Here is a 15,627-nt window from a genome sequence, read left to right as displayed (position 1 = left end):
AGTTTATACCCTGCGCTTCCTTCCCACGGTCACCTACCTCTCTTTCTGGTCTGGAGTCTCAACCCGTGGTTCTCTTGGGTGCACACTACCTCCCTGCAGGACATCTGCCAATTCTCTACAACATCGCAGGTCAGCAACCCCCTTCTCACGTTCAAACAAACCTTGTTCCCGAGGTATCGGCTTAGCTGGCATTTCTAGCATATAAACTCTTCAGGGAGCAACTGTCCGCGAGTCCAAACACAAGGCAAGACTGGCATTGCAGAGGCTACATTATTATACCTCCGGGGGGGGGGGGGGGCGAGCGGGAGGGAGGGAATAACTACTGAAGATTAATGGTGTATCTGTTTTAATTCTTAAAAGTAAACTACTGTTTATACTACTACTTTGTTCCCTGGGTACCAGATAATGCCGCACAATTAGTGTGTGCTTGGACCTTCTAGATATGCGTTCCCTGATCGATTAGCATTTTCCGCCAGAAAACTATACCGCGAAGAGATTCTTCGTGCCGCCATGTTAGGCTTACAACAACTTCCCTACTATATAATTATATATAGTATAGTATATAGTAATTATAGGGGGATATCCTTTGCGACGCATGTAAGGCAACGAAACACAAGTTATAAAAGTAGCTGCGTTCAAAATTTAAAACTTAACAAACGAAAACGGAACAAACAAACGCTACAACCAAACTCTTTCTTACACTCTCACACTCAACCAATCAGCGCACACAGTATGCCAACACGAATAGCAGCACAACACGGAAGTTTCGGGAGAGAGAATTTCAGCAGTAAATTCCCCTTTCGATTGACTTTCGATTCTAGGTTCCGACGGAGAGAAGCTGCCGGCAAGAGAGCGAGTTGCTTCGATGTTCCGTGTACTCAGGTGAGAGAAGCATGAAATATTTTCTTACGGAAAATCTAAGTCAATGTTTCCTAACCTTTACTAGCCCATCTCCGCTCTAAAGCACTTTCATACTTGCCAACGTCCCTCTTTCCGGGCCCCAATAATGTAAAAACATGTTTTCCATATGCCAGCATGAGAAAAATTATTCTGCTTTAATTTTTTTTATCTTTAAACCGAGATTACACAGAAACTATGCGCGGTACAGCAACATCAACATCAATATGATCCTTGAGCTTCATGGTTTTTAGTAAAATTTGAAATATCTGGTTCAAGCTGTGACAACAAAGCTTTAAATCCCCACGCCTAACAATGTCCAAGCGGTTTCTGTTTTTGTTTTGTGAGAGTATGCGGTTCACTACACTGAACTAACTCACTTTCAACAGGGTAGGAGGATGGAAATACAATAAAGAGCAGTTTGGCTCTTCTCCAAAGACCAGAAAACTTCCTGTCACAGTGAAACCACACAGCACAAAAGCCGATATTTTTGAAAAACATTTTTGCTTCTTCATCATTCCGGATTCCGATGGTATAGTGCAGTACAGGAGCGGTACAGTATAGGGACTCAAGTGATCCGAAGGTGCCTAGAGCAGGGATCCAAGTGAGGACTGGCAGGAAGTGAAGGGCAGGGGAGCTGTTCAGGAAGCAGAGGCGAGGCTGGTGGGAGTGGTCACATGATGCCGAGCTGGGTTAGGATCATTTCCAACTCCCAAATGGACACCATCAGAGGGAAGGAAAGGCGCCATCTAGTTCAGGAGGAGGTAAGAGCAGCAGTGGAGGAGACGAAAACGTGCAAGGCGGTGGGAATGAAGCAACAGGGAGCTTGGACAAGATGAGAGAATGTGGTTGAGAGGAAAGTGACATGGGCTGAGCTTTGGAAAGCCGAGCCACACTGCATCCAATTTCTCATCCAGGCAGTGTACGATGTGATTCCAAGCCCATCAAACCTGAACAGATGGGGCAAAAAAGAGTCATCTGCATGCCCACTGTGCTCCAAGAGAGGAACCTTGGAACACATCCTCAGCGGCTGCACAAAGTCGCTTGGTGAGGGACGGTACCGATGAAGGCATGATCAGGTCCTGAAGACCATCGCTGAAGTCATCAGTGCAGGAGTTGAGTGGGCGAAGTGGTCTTGACCCTCCAAGCAGGCCATTCCCTTTGTCAGAGCTGGGGAGCAGCCAATACCCACCAAAAGGGGTTCAGACAGGCGGTTCTGTGAAGGTGATCAGGAGTCCCGGATGGTAATTTGCCTCCCTGGTGCCAGGGTTCGGGACATTTCTGATCGCGTCCAAGATATCCTGAAGTGGGAGGGTGAGGAGCCAGAGGTCGTGGTACATGTAGGTACCAGTGACATAGGTAGGAAAGGGGAAGAGGTCCTGAAGCGAGAGTATAGGGAGTTAGGAAGGCAGTTAAGAAGAAGGACCGCAAAGGTAGTAATCTCGGGATTACTGCCTGTGCCACGCGACAGTGAGAGTAGGAATGGAATTAGGTGGAGGATGAATGCGTGGCTGTGGGATTGGAGCAGGGGGCAGGGATTCAAGTTTCTGGATCATTGGGACCTCTTCTGGGGCAGGCGTGACCTGTTCAAGAAGGACGGGTTACACTTGAATCCTGGGGGGGGACCAATATCCTAGTGGGGAGGTTTCCTAGGGCTACAGGGAAGACTTTAAACTAGTAAGATGGGGGGGGGGGGCAGGAATCAATTTGAGGAAACTATGGGAGAGGAGGTTAGTTCACCAGTAGAGCAAGTAAGTAGACAGTGTGTGAGGGTGGAAAGGCAGGTGATGGAGAAGGGATGCGCTCAGCCCGAAGATGTAGGGGAGAAGAAAGAAAAGGATAATAAATTTGAAGGCATTGTTAGGGATGAAAAGAGAGGAGGAGGTGGAGAGTATCTTAAATGTATCTATTTTAATGCTAGGAGCATTGCAAGAAAGGTGGATGAGCTTCAAGCGTGGATTGATACCTGGAATTATGATGTTGTAGCTATTAGTGAAACATGGTTGCAGGAGGGGTGTGATTGGCAACTAAATATGGATTTAGTTGCTTCAGGTGTGATAGAGTAGGAGGGGCCAGAGGAGGAGGTGTTGCATTGCTTGTCCGAGAAAATCTTATGGCGGTGCTTTGGAAGGATAGATTAAAGAGTTCCTCTAGGGAGGCTATTTGGGTGGAATTGAGGAATGGGAAAGGTGTAGTAACACTGATAGGAGTGTATTATAGGCCACCTAATGGGGAGCATGAGTTGGAAGAGCAAATGTGTAAGGAGATAGCAGATATTTGTAGTAAACACAAGGTGGTGATTGTGGGAGATTTTAATTTTCCACACGTAGACTGGGAAGCTCATTCTGTAAAAGGGCTGGATGGTTTAGAGTTTGTGAAATGTGTGCAGGATAGTTTTTTGCAACAATACGTAGAAGTACCAACTAGAGATGGGGCAGTGTTGGATCTCCTGTTAGGGAATGCGATAGGTCAGCTGACAGATGTATGTGTTGGGGAGCACTTCGGGTCCAGTGATCACAATAGCATTAGCTTCAATATAATTATGGAGAAGGACAGGACTGGACCTAGAGTTGAGATTTTTGATTGGAGAAAGGCTAACTTTGAGGAGATGCAAAGGGATTTAGAGAGAGTGGATTGGGTCAAGTTGTTTTATGTAATAGAAGGATGTAATAGAGAAATGGAGGTCATTTAAGGGTGAAATTATGAGGGTACAGAATCTTTATGTTCCTGTTAGGTTGAAAGGAATGGTTAAAGGTTTGAAAGCACCATGGTTTTCAAGGGATATTAGAAACTTGGTTCAGAAAAAGAGGGATGTCAACAATAGATATAGGCAGCATGGAGTAAAGGAATTGCTCGAGGAATATAAAGAATGTAAAAGGAATCTTAAGAAAGAGATTAGAAAAGCTAAAAGAAGATACGAGGTTGGTTTGGCAAATAGGGTAAAGGTGAATCCGAAAGGTTTCTACAGTTAAACTAAAAGCAAAAGGATAGTGAGAGATAAAATTGGCCCCTTAGAGAATCAGAGTGGTCAGCTATGTGTGGAGCTGAGGGAGATGGGAGAGATTTTGAATGATTTCTGCTCTTCGGTATTCACTAAGGAGAAGGATATTGAATGGTGTAAGGTGTGTGAAACAAGTAAGGAGGTTATGGAACCTATGACAATTAAAGAGGTGGAAGTACCGGCACTTTTAAGAAATTTAAAAGTAGATAAGTCTCCAGGTCCTGACAGGATATTCCCCAGGACCTTGAGGGAAGTTTGTGTACAGATAGCAGGAGCTCTGACGGAGATCTTTAAGATGTCATTAGAAACAGGGATTGTGCCGGAGGATTGGTGTATTGCTCATGTGGTTCCATTGTTTAAAAAGGGTTCTAGAAGTAAGCCTAGCAATTATAGACCTGTCAGTTTGACATCAGTGGTGGGTAAATTAATGGAAAATATTCTTAGAGATAGTATTAATAATTATCTGGATAGACAGGATCTGATTAGGAGTAGCCAGCATGGATTTGTGCGTGAAAGGTCATGTTTGACAAACCTTATTGAATTTTTTGAAGAAGTTACGAGCAATGTTGATGAGGGTAAGGCAGTGGATGTAGTTTATATGGACTTCAGCAAGGCCTTTGACAAAATTCCACATGGAAGGTTAGTTAAGAAGGTTCAGTCGTTAGGTATTAATGCTGGAGTAATAAAATGGATTCAACAGTGGCTAGATGGGAGATGCCAGAGAGTAGTGGTGGATAATTATTTATCGGGTTGGAGGCCGGTGACTAGCGGGGTGCCTCAGGGATCTGATTTGGGCCCAATGTTGTTTGTAATATACATAAATGATCTGGATGATGGGCTGGTAAATTGGATTAGTAAGTATGCCGATGATACTAAGGTAGGAGGTGTTGTGGATAATGAGGTGGATTTTCAAAGCTTGCAGGGAGATTTATGCTGGTTAGAAGAATGGGCTGAACGTTGTCAGATGGAGTTTAATGCTGAGAAGTGCGAGGTTCTACATTTTGGCAGGAATAATCCAAATAGAACATACAGGGTAAATGGTAGAGCATTGAAGAATGCAGTGGAACAGAGAGATCTAGGAATAACAGTGCATAGTTCCCTGAAGGTGGAGTCTCATGTAGATAGGGTGGTGAAGAAGGCTTTTGGAACACTGGCCTTTATAAATCAAAGCATTGAGTACAGAAGTTGGGATGTAATGTTAAAATTGTACAAGGCATTGGTAAGGCCAAATTTGGAATATTGTGTACAGTTCTGGTCACCGAATTATAGGAAAGATATCAATAAATTAGAGAGAGTGCAGAGACGACTTACTAGGATGTTACCTGGGTTTCAGCACTTAAGTTACAGAGAAAGGTTGAACAAGTTAGGTCTCTATTCATTGGAGCATAGAAGGTTGAGGGGGGATTTGATCAAGGTATTTAAAATTTTGAGAGGGATAGATAGAGTTGACGTGAATAGGCTGTTTCCATTGAGAGTAGGGGAGATTCAAACGAGAGGACATGATTTGAGAGTTAGGGGGCAAAAGTTTAAGGGAAACACGAGGGGGTATTTCTTTACTCAGAGAGTGATAGCTGTGTGTAATTAGCTTCCTGTAGAAGTAGTAGAGGCCAGTTCAGTTGTGTCATTTAAGGTAAAATTGGATAGGTATATGGACAGGAAAGGAGTGGAGTGTTATGGGCTGAGTGCGGATAGGTGGGACTAGGTGAGATTAAGAGTTCGGCACAGACTAGGAGTGCCGAGATGGCCTGTTTCCGTGCTGTGATTGTTATATTGTTATATGGTTTATTTGGTTAAAAGAACATCTGCAGGTATCCTGACCTCTGCAAGGGACTGGCAGCTGTTGATGAACCTCAAACGCAGCTGAAGTCCCCCAACCATATCGCAGCCACCACCCTGTGACCAGACATTGTCCTTGAGTCTGAGTCTACCAAGCAAGTGGTGCTGCTGGAGCTGACAGTCCCATGGGAAGATCGCTAGGAAGAGGCCTTTGAAAGGTAGCTCTCCAACTATGCAGGACTGGTCAGCAACTGTCAGCAGGCTGGGTGGGGAGCAAGGTGTTTCCCAATGGAGGTTGGATGTAGGAGATTCACAGCCCGTTCTTTGGCTAGAGCCCTCAGCAATTTGGTCATCGAGGGAGAGAGGAAGTGGAGAGCCATTTGACCTTATCCAGCTCTCCCGCATCTTCCACTGGGGAGAAAGTTACAACACGTACAAAGGCATACCTGATTGGCTGACACAACATTCCTAAGTTGGACAACATGGCTCTTTATCGTTAGCTAAAACAAAAAATACTATTATTAACAGGACACTCTGCTTTTGCAGAAAAGTGCTGAAATAAAACCTTGAGAATCTGCCTCAAGTATGGCTCCAGCATCGACACCTTCAATCAGAATGGATGCATCAGAGATTGGTTCCAGAATCCTTCAGGAATAGCGTTTTGCCTTTAATACACTGATTGGAATGTCAGGCCAGTCTTTTACTAGGTCCCACCATATTGCTTCTTCTCCTCTGTTTGATTGAACGCTGACTTACTTTCCAAAGATTTTCCTGTCCCACACAGTCTTGCATGAAGTATCAATCTTTTCTATGGTCGTAAGGGTCCGGTCCGGTCCGGAATCCATGTTCCAGGTCTCAATCCAGTCCGAGTGCTCCAGACACTGGGTCCTGCAGTTGTCCCTCCCATCACCCGTGAACTAGTTAGGACCCTCCTGGCTCAAGGAGGCACACCTGTGACTCATTGAGCTGCAGTTGTTTATAAGGGGCCTTGGGACTGGGACCAGGTGGGTGGTCATTTTGTCCTGTATCCTGTTCTGCCCTGGTTGCCACCCAGCTTGAAATCCTGTTCTGCCCTGGTTGCTGGACTGTTCTGTATATGCTCCATCTGGTTGGTCTTGTTCCCCTGCTTCTCTTGCGATGGTCCTGCGTTTCTGCCTTATTCTCCTTGCTTGCACTGCCACGCTGTTGGTTGCCTTTCCCAATTTACCAGTGTATCACAGTACTCCTGCTGTTCACCTTGGACCCAGTGTCCTACCCGTTGCCTCCGTCGGGCAGGTCCAGCCAGACTGCCGCTGCCCGGCGGGGGTTCTGCACCCTCCTACCCGTTGCTTCCATCCGGCAGTTCCGGTCAGATTGCCACTGCCCGGCAGGGGTTCTGCCCCTTCCACCTATTGCTCCCTAAGCATTGTGCCCCGCACCTGCCCAGGTGTCCGCGTCTGGCCCAGGCCTCCATGTTTTCCGCCTGGCAGGCAGCCCTGCCTGGGATCCATGCGGCCTGTCGTAGGGACTCTTACCTTTGACTCCCTTCGATTCCCATGGACTGTGCCCCACACCTGCCCAGGTGTCCGCGACTGGCCCAGGCTTCTGTGTTCCTGCCTGGGAGGTGGCCCTGCCCGGGATCCCTGTGGCCCATCATAAGGAATCTACCTGCCTGCCTGCCCCGAACTGTAGGACCAGCCTGCCTGCCCGAACTCCGGGAGCCCGCACCGCTCTGTCTGCCTGACTCTCTATCTACCTGAACCCCAGCTCTACCCTTACATACCATGGCATCCCCATCCTGTCCTCCCCCTAGTACCTCAGTGTCTGCGTCCTGCGTTTGGGTCCATCCGGCCCCCATTCCTGACAACGGTTGCAGTAGAAAGTACTGGTCGCTCTATTGCCAAAACACCCTTTTCAGCAGCATTGCAGGTCCAACAGGTGGGTCATGGTTCTCAACATAGGTGTCATGTTTAGCTGAAACATTAGCCAGTCAGATCAGCTTGAATGGTTTTCACCTTATTCCTCAAAATCTCTGTCTGTGGCATCAGGGGTCACTTTAGCCTCAGAAGCTACCTCTGAAGACATTACATAAGGAAATCTGCAAATGCTGGAAATTCAAACGCACACAAAATGCTGGTGGAACACAGCAGATTTGAAATCTCTTACTATCTTTCCTTTCAGTTAGTCCTGATGAAGAGTCTCGGCCCGAAACGTCAACAGTGCTTCTCTTTATAGATGCTACCTGGCCTGCTGTGCTCTGAAGACATTACTCAGCTTTCGGAAATGTTCCATTTCTCAGTCGTGTTTCCCCCTCTCTAACTTCTCTGAGTAACTCGGTAAAATATGGAGGAGGGTGCATCTTGTGGGTCATTCGAATACATGCAGCAATCATGTCACGTGACAGCACTCCCTTCACAACTTCGTACACCCTCTAACAATTTCTCTCAGACAGTTGAATGCCCCTTTTGTGATACAAGCAGTGCAGCCAAAGCCCCATATTTGTCTTCCCCATCAGTTGCAGGCGTAACTCCAGAAAACATTTTCAGCCAATGAGAACTTCTCACATCGGACAACCCCTTTCCCTCACTTCACAGAAATGAGAACAACTTGACTTTAAAATCTTCACCATCAGCCACATTCCCCCGCCTCTCCAGAGATATGAACTGACCATGGCCCCGTCCCTACCCCACTGGGCAGCGCGACTTCAATCACGTCACTGGTAATCTTGTTGCAAGGGGGGGCACTGGGAGCAGACTCAAATGCAAGACACACACATTGAAGTACTGGGAACAGTACTAAGATGATCCAGAAAGCAAGAGAAGTCGAGTGGAAACGACGCTGGACATGGACATGGGCCCTGAACAAGACATGGACACCCGGCCTGGGCTAGGACTCAAACTAGGAAAGTGGGACCTGGACAAGAAACTCGTAACTAGGAGCCTGGACTAGGACTCCAAGCCAGAGACTGGACAGGGATCCAGAGCATGGGTCTTGACTCAGGCTCGGAACCCAGATACAGGCGAGGACTCAGGACTAGGATCAGACTAGACACAAGATAGTACTGGGAATACAAAGCCTTGGCTTGGACTGGACAAGGTTCTTGGATGTGGCTTGCAGCACAGAACGAGGAATCTCCAGCACCGGTCTGGGCAAGGAACTCCCGGGCTGGGTGAAGAACATGGACCGGATAAGGACACGAAGCTCTGACTTGGACAGGGCTGAAACACGATGCCTAGACTAGGTCTTGGAACATAGGAACACAGCCTTGGACTTGAGCACAGGAACACAGAGCCGGGACCCTTTCTTGGAAACAGGACATACGGCCTGGACTTGTACACGGAACACAGAGCCAGGATCCCTTCTTCAGAACAGGACTTAGGGCTGGGGCTCCACACAGAGTCAGGAACCCTCCTTGGGGACAGGACGTAGAGCCGGGACTCTTCTTTGACACGGATGCTAAACACAGGGACACAAAGAGACAGTTCCAAACTCAATGGTAGATAGTTCCTTATCTTGGTGTGGCAAGGCTCTGGACTCACTCAGGTGGTTGAATTTGATGATGATACAGGCGAGGACACAGGCAAGGTTGCAGGCAAGATAGCAGGCAACAGTAACAGATGAAGGTTAGTGCCGAAGTAACTGTCAAGATACACTGCTGAAGTAATTGCCAGAGATTCAGAAGGGAGGGGAGAGAGATAAACCAGGGAATCCCTGGTTTGCAGAGGTATTTATGTGCCAGTCCAAATTGCAAATCAGGTGCCTCAATTAAGGCACCCAACAGAACAAGGGAAAAAACAGAAGACCTGGAATACGGATGAAATGGACCGGATCTGAACTGGAATACAGATTTCACAGACCGGACCATGACAAGTCTGGACTAACGCGACATCCATACCAGCCGATTGGTAAAAATACCATTCAATCAGTGTAACTTTCCCTACTTTTACAGAACACAGCACTCTAAGTAGCAGTTCATTGGGAATTTGAATATCGACCCTGCACGTAACAAAAGCATTGCTTGAGGATATATTCTTTGAATTGCATCAAAAATTAAGCCCTGCAGCAACCATAATAAAGTACTTTAATTAAGATGCACCTCACTTTCCACAAGCACCAGTTTAAACACTGGCTTAGCACACAAATAAAGCACTTAATGAATCCTTATACAGTATTCAAGCATTCACACAGCATCCGAATGCCTGAAGACCCCTACAACTGTAACCCTCTCACCGGGTCTCGAACACAAACTTATAGAAAAGGAAAAGAAAATTAACTGGGCTGATTACAGTTCATCCAGTGCAATGTGCACGTAAACGGTGGAGCTCATTTCCAGAGAAGTCAGGGGTATTACTTTACTCATGCGCCAAAGACAAAACACTATTATTAACAGGACACAGTGATTTTGCAGAAAATTACTTAAATAAAAATACCTCACAGCACAGCAGTACAAATCTTAACCAGAGCATTACAATTAAATAATTTAGGACTGTGCAGATAGAAGATAGATAGACATAGAAAACAGAGAGAAGATTTGAAAGAGGTTTGTAAAATCTGCAAGGCTTTTTCCACTGAGGTTGGGTGGGACAACAACTAGAGGACATGGCTTAAGGGTGAAAGGTAAGCTTTCAGGGGAACATAAGAGGAAGCTTCTACACTCAGAGGGTTGTGAGAGTGTGGAATGAACTACCTGACCAAGGGGTACATGCAAGCTTGATTTCAAAGATTAAGAGAAGTTTGGATTTGTACATTGATAGTAAGGAGATGGAGGGCAATAATCCCAGTTAGGTTGATAGGAGTAGGCAATTTAAATGTCTTCTGCATGGACTAGGAGGGTCTACTCTGTGCAGTACTTCTCTATGACTCTATAACAGGAAACGCTTCAAACAAAAATTCAGTATATATTTAGGGGCGAGTAGAGTCAGAGGGGAAGAGGAAAAATGGAAAGCATCTATCTTTCGACATATAATTGTTAAAGATATTTTGGACATCTACAACAGCTTTCGAGTTGATGAGGCAAACTTTAAATCGGACACTCTGATGACAAAATTTGGGGAGAATTTTGTCCCAAGTAAAAAAATTATGTTTGAGAGATACATGTTCTTCTCCTATGAAAAGAAAGAAAATATTAGCTTTGACCAATATTTAGCTGGGCTTCACACACTGAGTTAGTCCTGTGACTTTGGAAACTTGAGAGACTCACTAGTCAGAGACAAAATAGTTTGTGGAATCCCAATAATAGGCTCAAAGAAAGCAATCGATATTCATGCCATCAGGATGGAGGATACCCAGATGAAAAAAAGTATTTACTCCTCCACCCTGAGGGTGGCCTCATCTTGGCACAAGAGCATGTCCTGGATGGATTTGTCAGAACAGGAATGGGAATTGGAATTTAAATGTTTGGCCGCCAGAAAGTACCACATCTGGCATATGGTGTAGAGGTGCTCAATGAAGTCATCATCATATTTACAATGGGTCTCACCAGCAGAGAGGAGTCCACACCGGGAGCAGTGGACACAATTTACAAACTCAACAGATTTGCAGGTGAAGTGTTGTCTCACCTGGAAGGACTGTTTATGGCCCTGAATGACAGACAGACATACTTTATTGATCCCAAGGGAAATTGGGTTTCATTACAGCCACACCAACCAAGAATAGTCTAGAAATATAGCAATATAAAACCATAAATAATTAAATAATAATAATAGGTAAATTATGCCAAGTGGAAATAAGTCCAGGACCAGCCTATTGGCTTAGGGTGTCTGACACTCTGAGGGAGGAGTTGTAAAGTTTGATGGCCACAGGCAGGAATGACTTCCTATAACGCTCAGTGTTACATCTCGGTGGAATGAGTCTCTGGCTGAATGTACTCCTGTGCCTAACTGGTACATTATGGAGTGGATGGGAGACTTTGTCCAAGATGGCATGCAACTTGGACAGCATCCTCTTTTCAGACACCACTGTCAGAAAGTCCAGTTCCATCCCCCACAACATCACTGGCCTTACAAATGAGTTTATTGATTTTGTTGGTGTCTGCTACCCTCCCTCAACCTGCTGCCCCATCACACAACAGCAAACATGATGGCTCTGGCCACCACAGACAGAAGTGAGGGCAGAGATGTTTGGGCATGTGTAGCACTTGGGCCACTTGCAGGGAAACAAAATGCATTCAGGGAGATTGCTGGGGAGGGAGGAATAGACAAGGGAATCACAGAGGGAGTGATCCTGCAGAAATTGAAGGGGAGAAGATAAAGATATGTTTAGTGGTAGGATCCCTTTGAAGTTAGTAGAGGTTGCAGTGGATAATGTGTTGGATACTCTGGCTGATGGGGTGGTACGCAAGGACAAGAGGAATTCTCTCACTATTAGGGCAGTGGGAAAATGGGGTGAGCTTGGATGAAAGAGAAGTGGAGATATGGGTGAGGGCAGCATCAATAATAAAGGGAAGGAAACTCCAAATTTAAAAGGAGGAGAACATCTCTGATGTCCCAGAATGGAAAGCCACATCCTGGGAACTGATGAGGCAGAGGAAAAGAAACTGAGAAAAGGGAATACTATTTTTAAAAGAGGCATTTTTAAAATGAGTATAGAACAGTACTGCACAGAAACAGGCTCTTCAGCTGACAATGTTGTGCTGAACCAGCTAGAAAGCAAATCAAAAATACCCAAACACTAATTTCAACACCTCCTACCTACACCATGTCTATATCCCTCCATCTTCCTTCCATCCATGTACTTATCTAAATCTCTCTTAAAAACCTCAAATGTATTTGCATCCACCACACTCAGTAACAAACCTACACCCCACATATCCTTTGAAACTGCCACCCTCACCTTCAACCTATGTCCCCTTTTTCAAACCTGTCTACTCCCTATCTCTTTTATATATGCCTCTCATAATCTTGTAAACCTCTGTCAGATCTCCTCCCAGCCTCCACCGCTCCAGAAAATTATGGTTGAAAATGCATAGGTTTATTAAAAGTATCGGTCGACTTTCTCTTCAGAGATGGAGATATTGAGATCAAGAAAGTGGAGGGAGGTGTCAGAGATGGACCAAGTGAATTTATGTGCAGTGTGGAAGTTAGAAGCAAAATAGATATAATTGCTGAGTTCAGCATGGGTGCACTAAGCTGCACCAACACAGTCATCAAAGTAGCGGAGGAAGAGTTGGGGAGTAAAATGGGCAAGGTTTCAAACATAAAACTGTTCTACATAGATGGTAAAGAGGCAGGCATAGCTTGAGCCCATAGCTACCCCTTGGGTTCAGAGAAAGTGGGAGTTCAAAATTCAAAGTGAATGCACTATCAGAGTATATACATGTCACCACATGCAACCCTGAGATTATCTTCCTGTGAGCATTCTTAGCAAATCAAAACTTTTTAGCATACTGGCCTTCATCAGTTAGTGCACTAAGTTTGAACTGGATCATTACACTACATTTGTACAAAGCATTAGTGTGGTCACATGGAGTACTGTAAACATCAGGAACTGCAAACTGGAGAAGCTGAAGGAAATAATTTCAGGGTGAGGACCAGTTCTGTCAGACAGAGGAGGGAGATGGTGGAGGAGAATTGGATGGTTCTCTTGTCAAGAGACAAGCAGGGGGCTCTGAGACCTTCCTGATGGGGGATAAATATTTATTGACAGAGTCTCAAGCATGAATATTCCTGGAATTGGCAGTCACTCCGACCGAAATTGGATCCTGCCTACTGGAGTATGAGAGTTTCTGGAGAGTGGTGAGGATTTCCCAACGCATGTTGTCAGGTCTCCCTACAGTTGCTCCCAGTAGGCCAATGTGGTTTGCAGACATTCATAGTCTCCTGAGTTCATGATGTCTCAATCATGCTGTAACATGAGACATGTGGATGGTGGTTAACCCAAGTGCAGAGAAAGGTCCAGAATTATTTCAGACTCAAAATAAACAAGATGATACAAACAAAATCCAAAGGCAAAATCATAAACAGTAGTACTACAAATGGAACTCCTATGATTGAGCACTGAGTGCTCAGCAGGAGGCTTTTAAGTACAGACCTTCCATGAAGGAATGTGGCAGGCAATAATTGGCAGTCTGAGTGTCTGAGGGACAGTGGCCGATAACCATACTCCAGGGAATTGGAGCGCTGGATCTTGGAGGCCTGCCGCTATTCAGTCAGGAACATGACAATATCACAACAGATCCCTTGGAGTGTGTAGCAGAAGGGTTCTTTGGGGTGTTATATTGTACAGCAGTAGACTCCCAGGAGTAATCCCGGGGTTTGGAACTTTCTGTATTAAACAGATCACTGGGACTGCTTTAGAGGCTTGAATTTAATGCAGGGATCTGGGGACTTAATATGTTGAATAACAGATTCCCAAGAGTGAATTATAGGTCTTAATCTATTCCAGGTGTTCAGAGGGAGTAGATATAAATTAACAAATCCCCAGCAACGATGTGGAGGCAGGGATACAATACGTGGTATTGGGGGCTGGTATATACTATAGATTAACATTTACTCTTATTCAATCTGTGTGTGATTCTCTTGCTCTGACCTTGTAGCTATTTCTCAAATGGACAGTCAGATGACAACAAACAGAAGATGGGGAAACCCATGCCACTGGTTTATAACACAGACGGGAAGCTGCAGCTGAACCCAGAGGCTCTAGAGCTCCTCCAGTCCATCGAGGTTCCAATGGTTGTTGTGGTTATGGTTGGTGCTGTTCGTACAGGGAAGTCCTACCTCATGAACTGTCTCGCGGGAGATAAGAAGGGTAAGGGCAGTGGCTGTAAACTTCCACCTCTAACCTTTCACCTCTGTTTACTATCTGTCTTGCAGAAATTATCCTGAGACCAGGGACACAGAGCACACTTGTATTGTCAAGCTGTCAACAGTGGGAAATGTACTGGAGACATCCACTGGTGTCACATTGGTGTTCCCATCACTGTTTTGGACAATTGATCTAGAGAAATTTGAGGAACTTAAACTGCATGCTTGCCTCATATCTTGAATGCAGAGAACACACTGGTCTCATTAATAATGACTAGAGTTACTTGCTATAACACTGACACCGCATTGACCATCAATTGTCCTCTTTCACAAATTCTACAGCAATCGAATTTTATTCTTCCCATGCTCCCAACAATTCCTCTCAAACTCTATCCCTCACTCACAAATGAGGGATAGGATACTCACAATCTGCACATCTTTGTGCTATGGAAGATCACAGATCCACTTATGTTCTTGCAAAGTGTACCTCTCTGTCCCTCTCTGTCTCTCTCCCTCTGCAGGATTCTCAGTGGATTCATCTGTCCAGGCTCACACCAAAGGAATCTGGATGTGGTGTCGATCCCTCCCTCAGAGACCCAATGAGGTCCTCCTGTTGTTGGACACTGAAGGTCTTGGAGATTCTGAGAAGGTCAGTCCCTCCCTCTCAACTATTCCCTCCTCAGAAGACTGGCTGCTTTCTTTTCAAATCTTCTTCTTCTTCTTCTTTTTCTTATTCTTATTATTATTATTATTATTATTCAAAAATACACAGGTACATCAAAGTAACAACACTTTCAATGCCTCAAAAAATTATCTTAAAGATTGAAAATTTTTGTGACTAAGAAAAACCCTACTAAGCAAGAAAAGTGAGAAAAAAAACCATAGAAAGCTTCTAAAAATAAACATCAAACTGCCAACAAGAAGAAAACATATATCAAAACAAAATTTACACTTAGATCGCGGAGGAAATCTATCAGTTAACTGAAATGATAGTAACGAGCAAATGAGCCCCATCTCTTCTCAAAATCAAATAAAGGTTCAAAGGTTTGACTTCTAATTTTCTCCAAACTTAGAGACAGCATCACTTGAGAGAACCATTGTGACAAAGTAGGAGCAGGTATGTCCTTCCATTTCAACAAAATGGCCCTCCTAGCTATCAATGTAACAAACACAATAACATGTTGGTCAGACAGAGAAATACCATGAATATTTTGAGGAATTATTCCAAAAAGC

The 15,627-nt window shown here is 45.0% G+C and overlaps 1 protein-coding gene across 2 annotated transcripts in view; it reads left to right on the top strand.

Annotated features, from left to right (window-relative positions):
* The first annotated feature begins 748 nt into the window (after positions 1 to 748).
* LOC132383163 (guanylate-binding protein 1-like) overlaps positions 749 to 15,627 on the top strand; it is a 33,009-nt gene continuing 18,130 nt past the window's right edge. Inside the window, exons 1-4 of one of the 2 annotated variants that reach the window (XM_059954034.1) lie at positions 797 to 882; positions 13,298 to 13,386; positions 14,187 to 14,398; positions 14,916 to 15,043. In XM_059954034.1, the coding sequence (XP_059810017.1) occupies positions 13,367 to 13,386; positions 14,187 to 14,398; positions 14,916 to 15,043 (360 nt within the window). In that variant the 5' untranslated portion in view covers positions 797 to 882; positions 13,298 to 13,366. Of the gene's footprint in view, positions 883 to 13,297; positions 13,387 to 14,186; positions 14,399 to 14,915; positions 15,044 to 15,627 lie in introns of both variants that reach the window. The other variant, XM_059954035.1, reaches the window with a different exon arrangement.

This window comes from Hypanus sabinus, chromosome 29, assembly GCF_030144855.1.
Source record: "Hypanus sabinus isolate sHypSab1 chromosome 29, sHypSab1.hap1, whole genome shotgun sequence".
NCBI classification, from domain to species: Eukaryota; Metazoa; Chordata; class Chondrichthyes; order Myliobatiformes; family Dasyatidae; genus Hypanus; species Hypanus sabinus.
The sequence above is the reverse complement of the archived record's forward strand: the minus strand, read 5'-3'. Positions and strand labels throughout refer to the sequence as shown.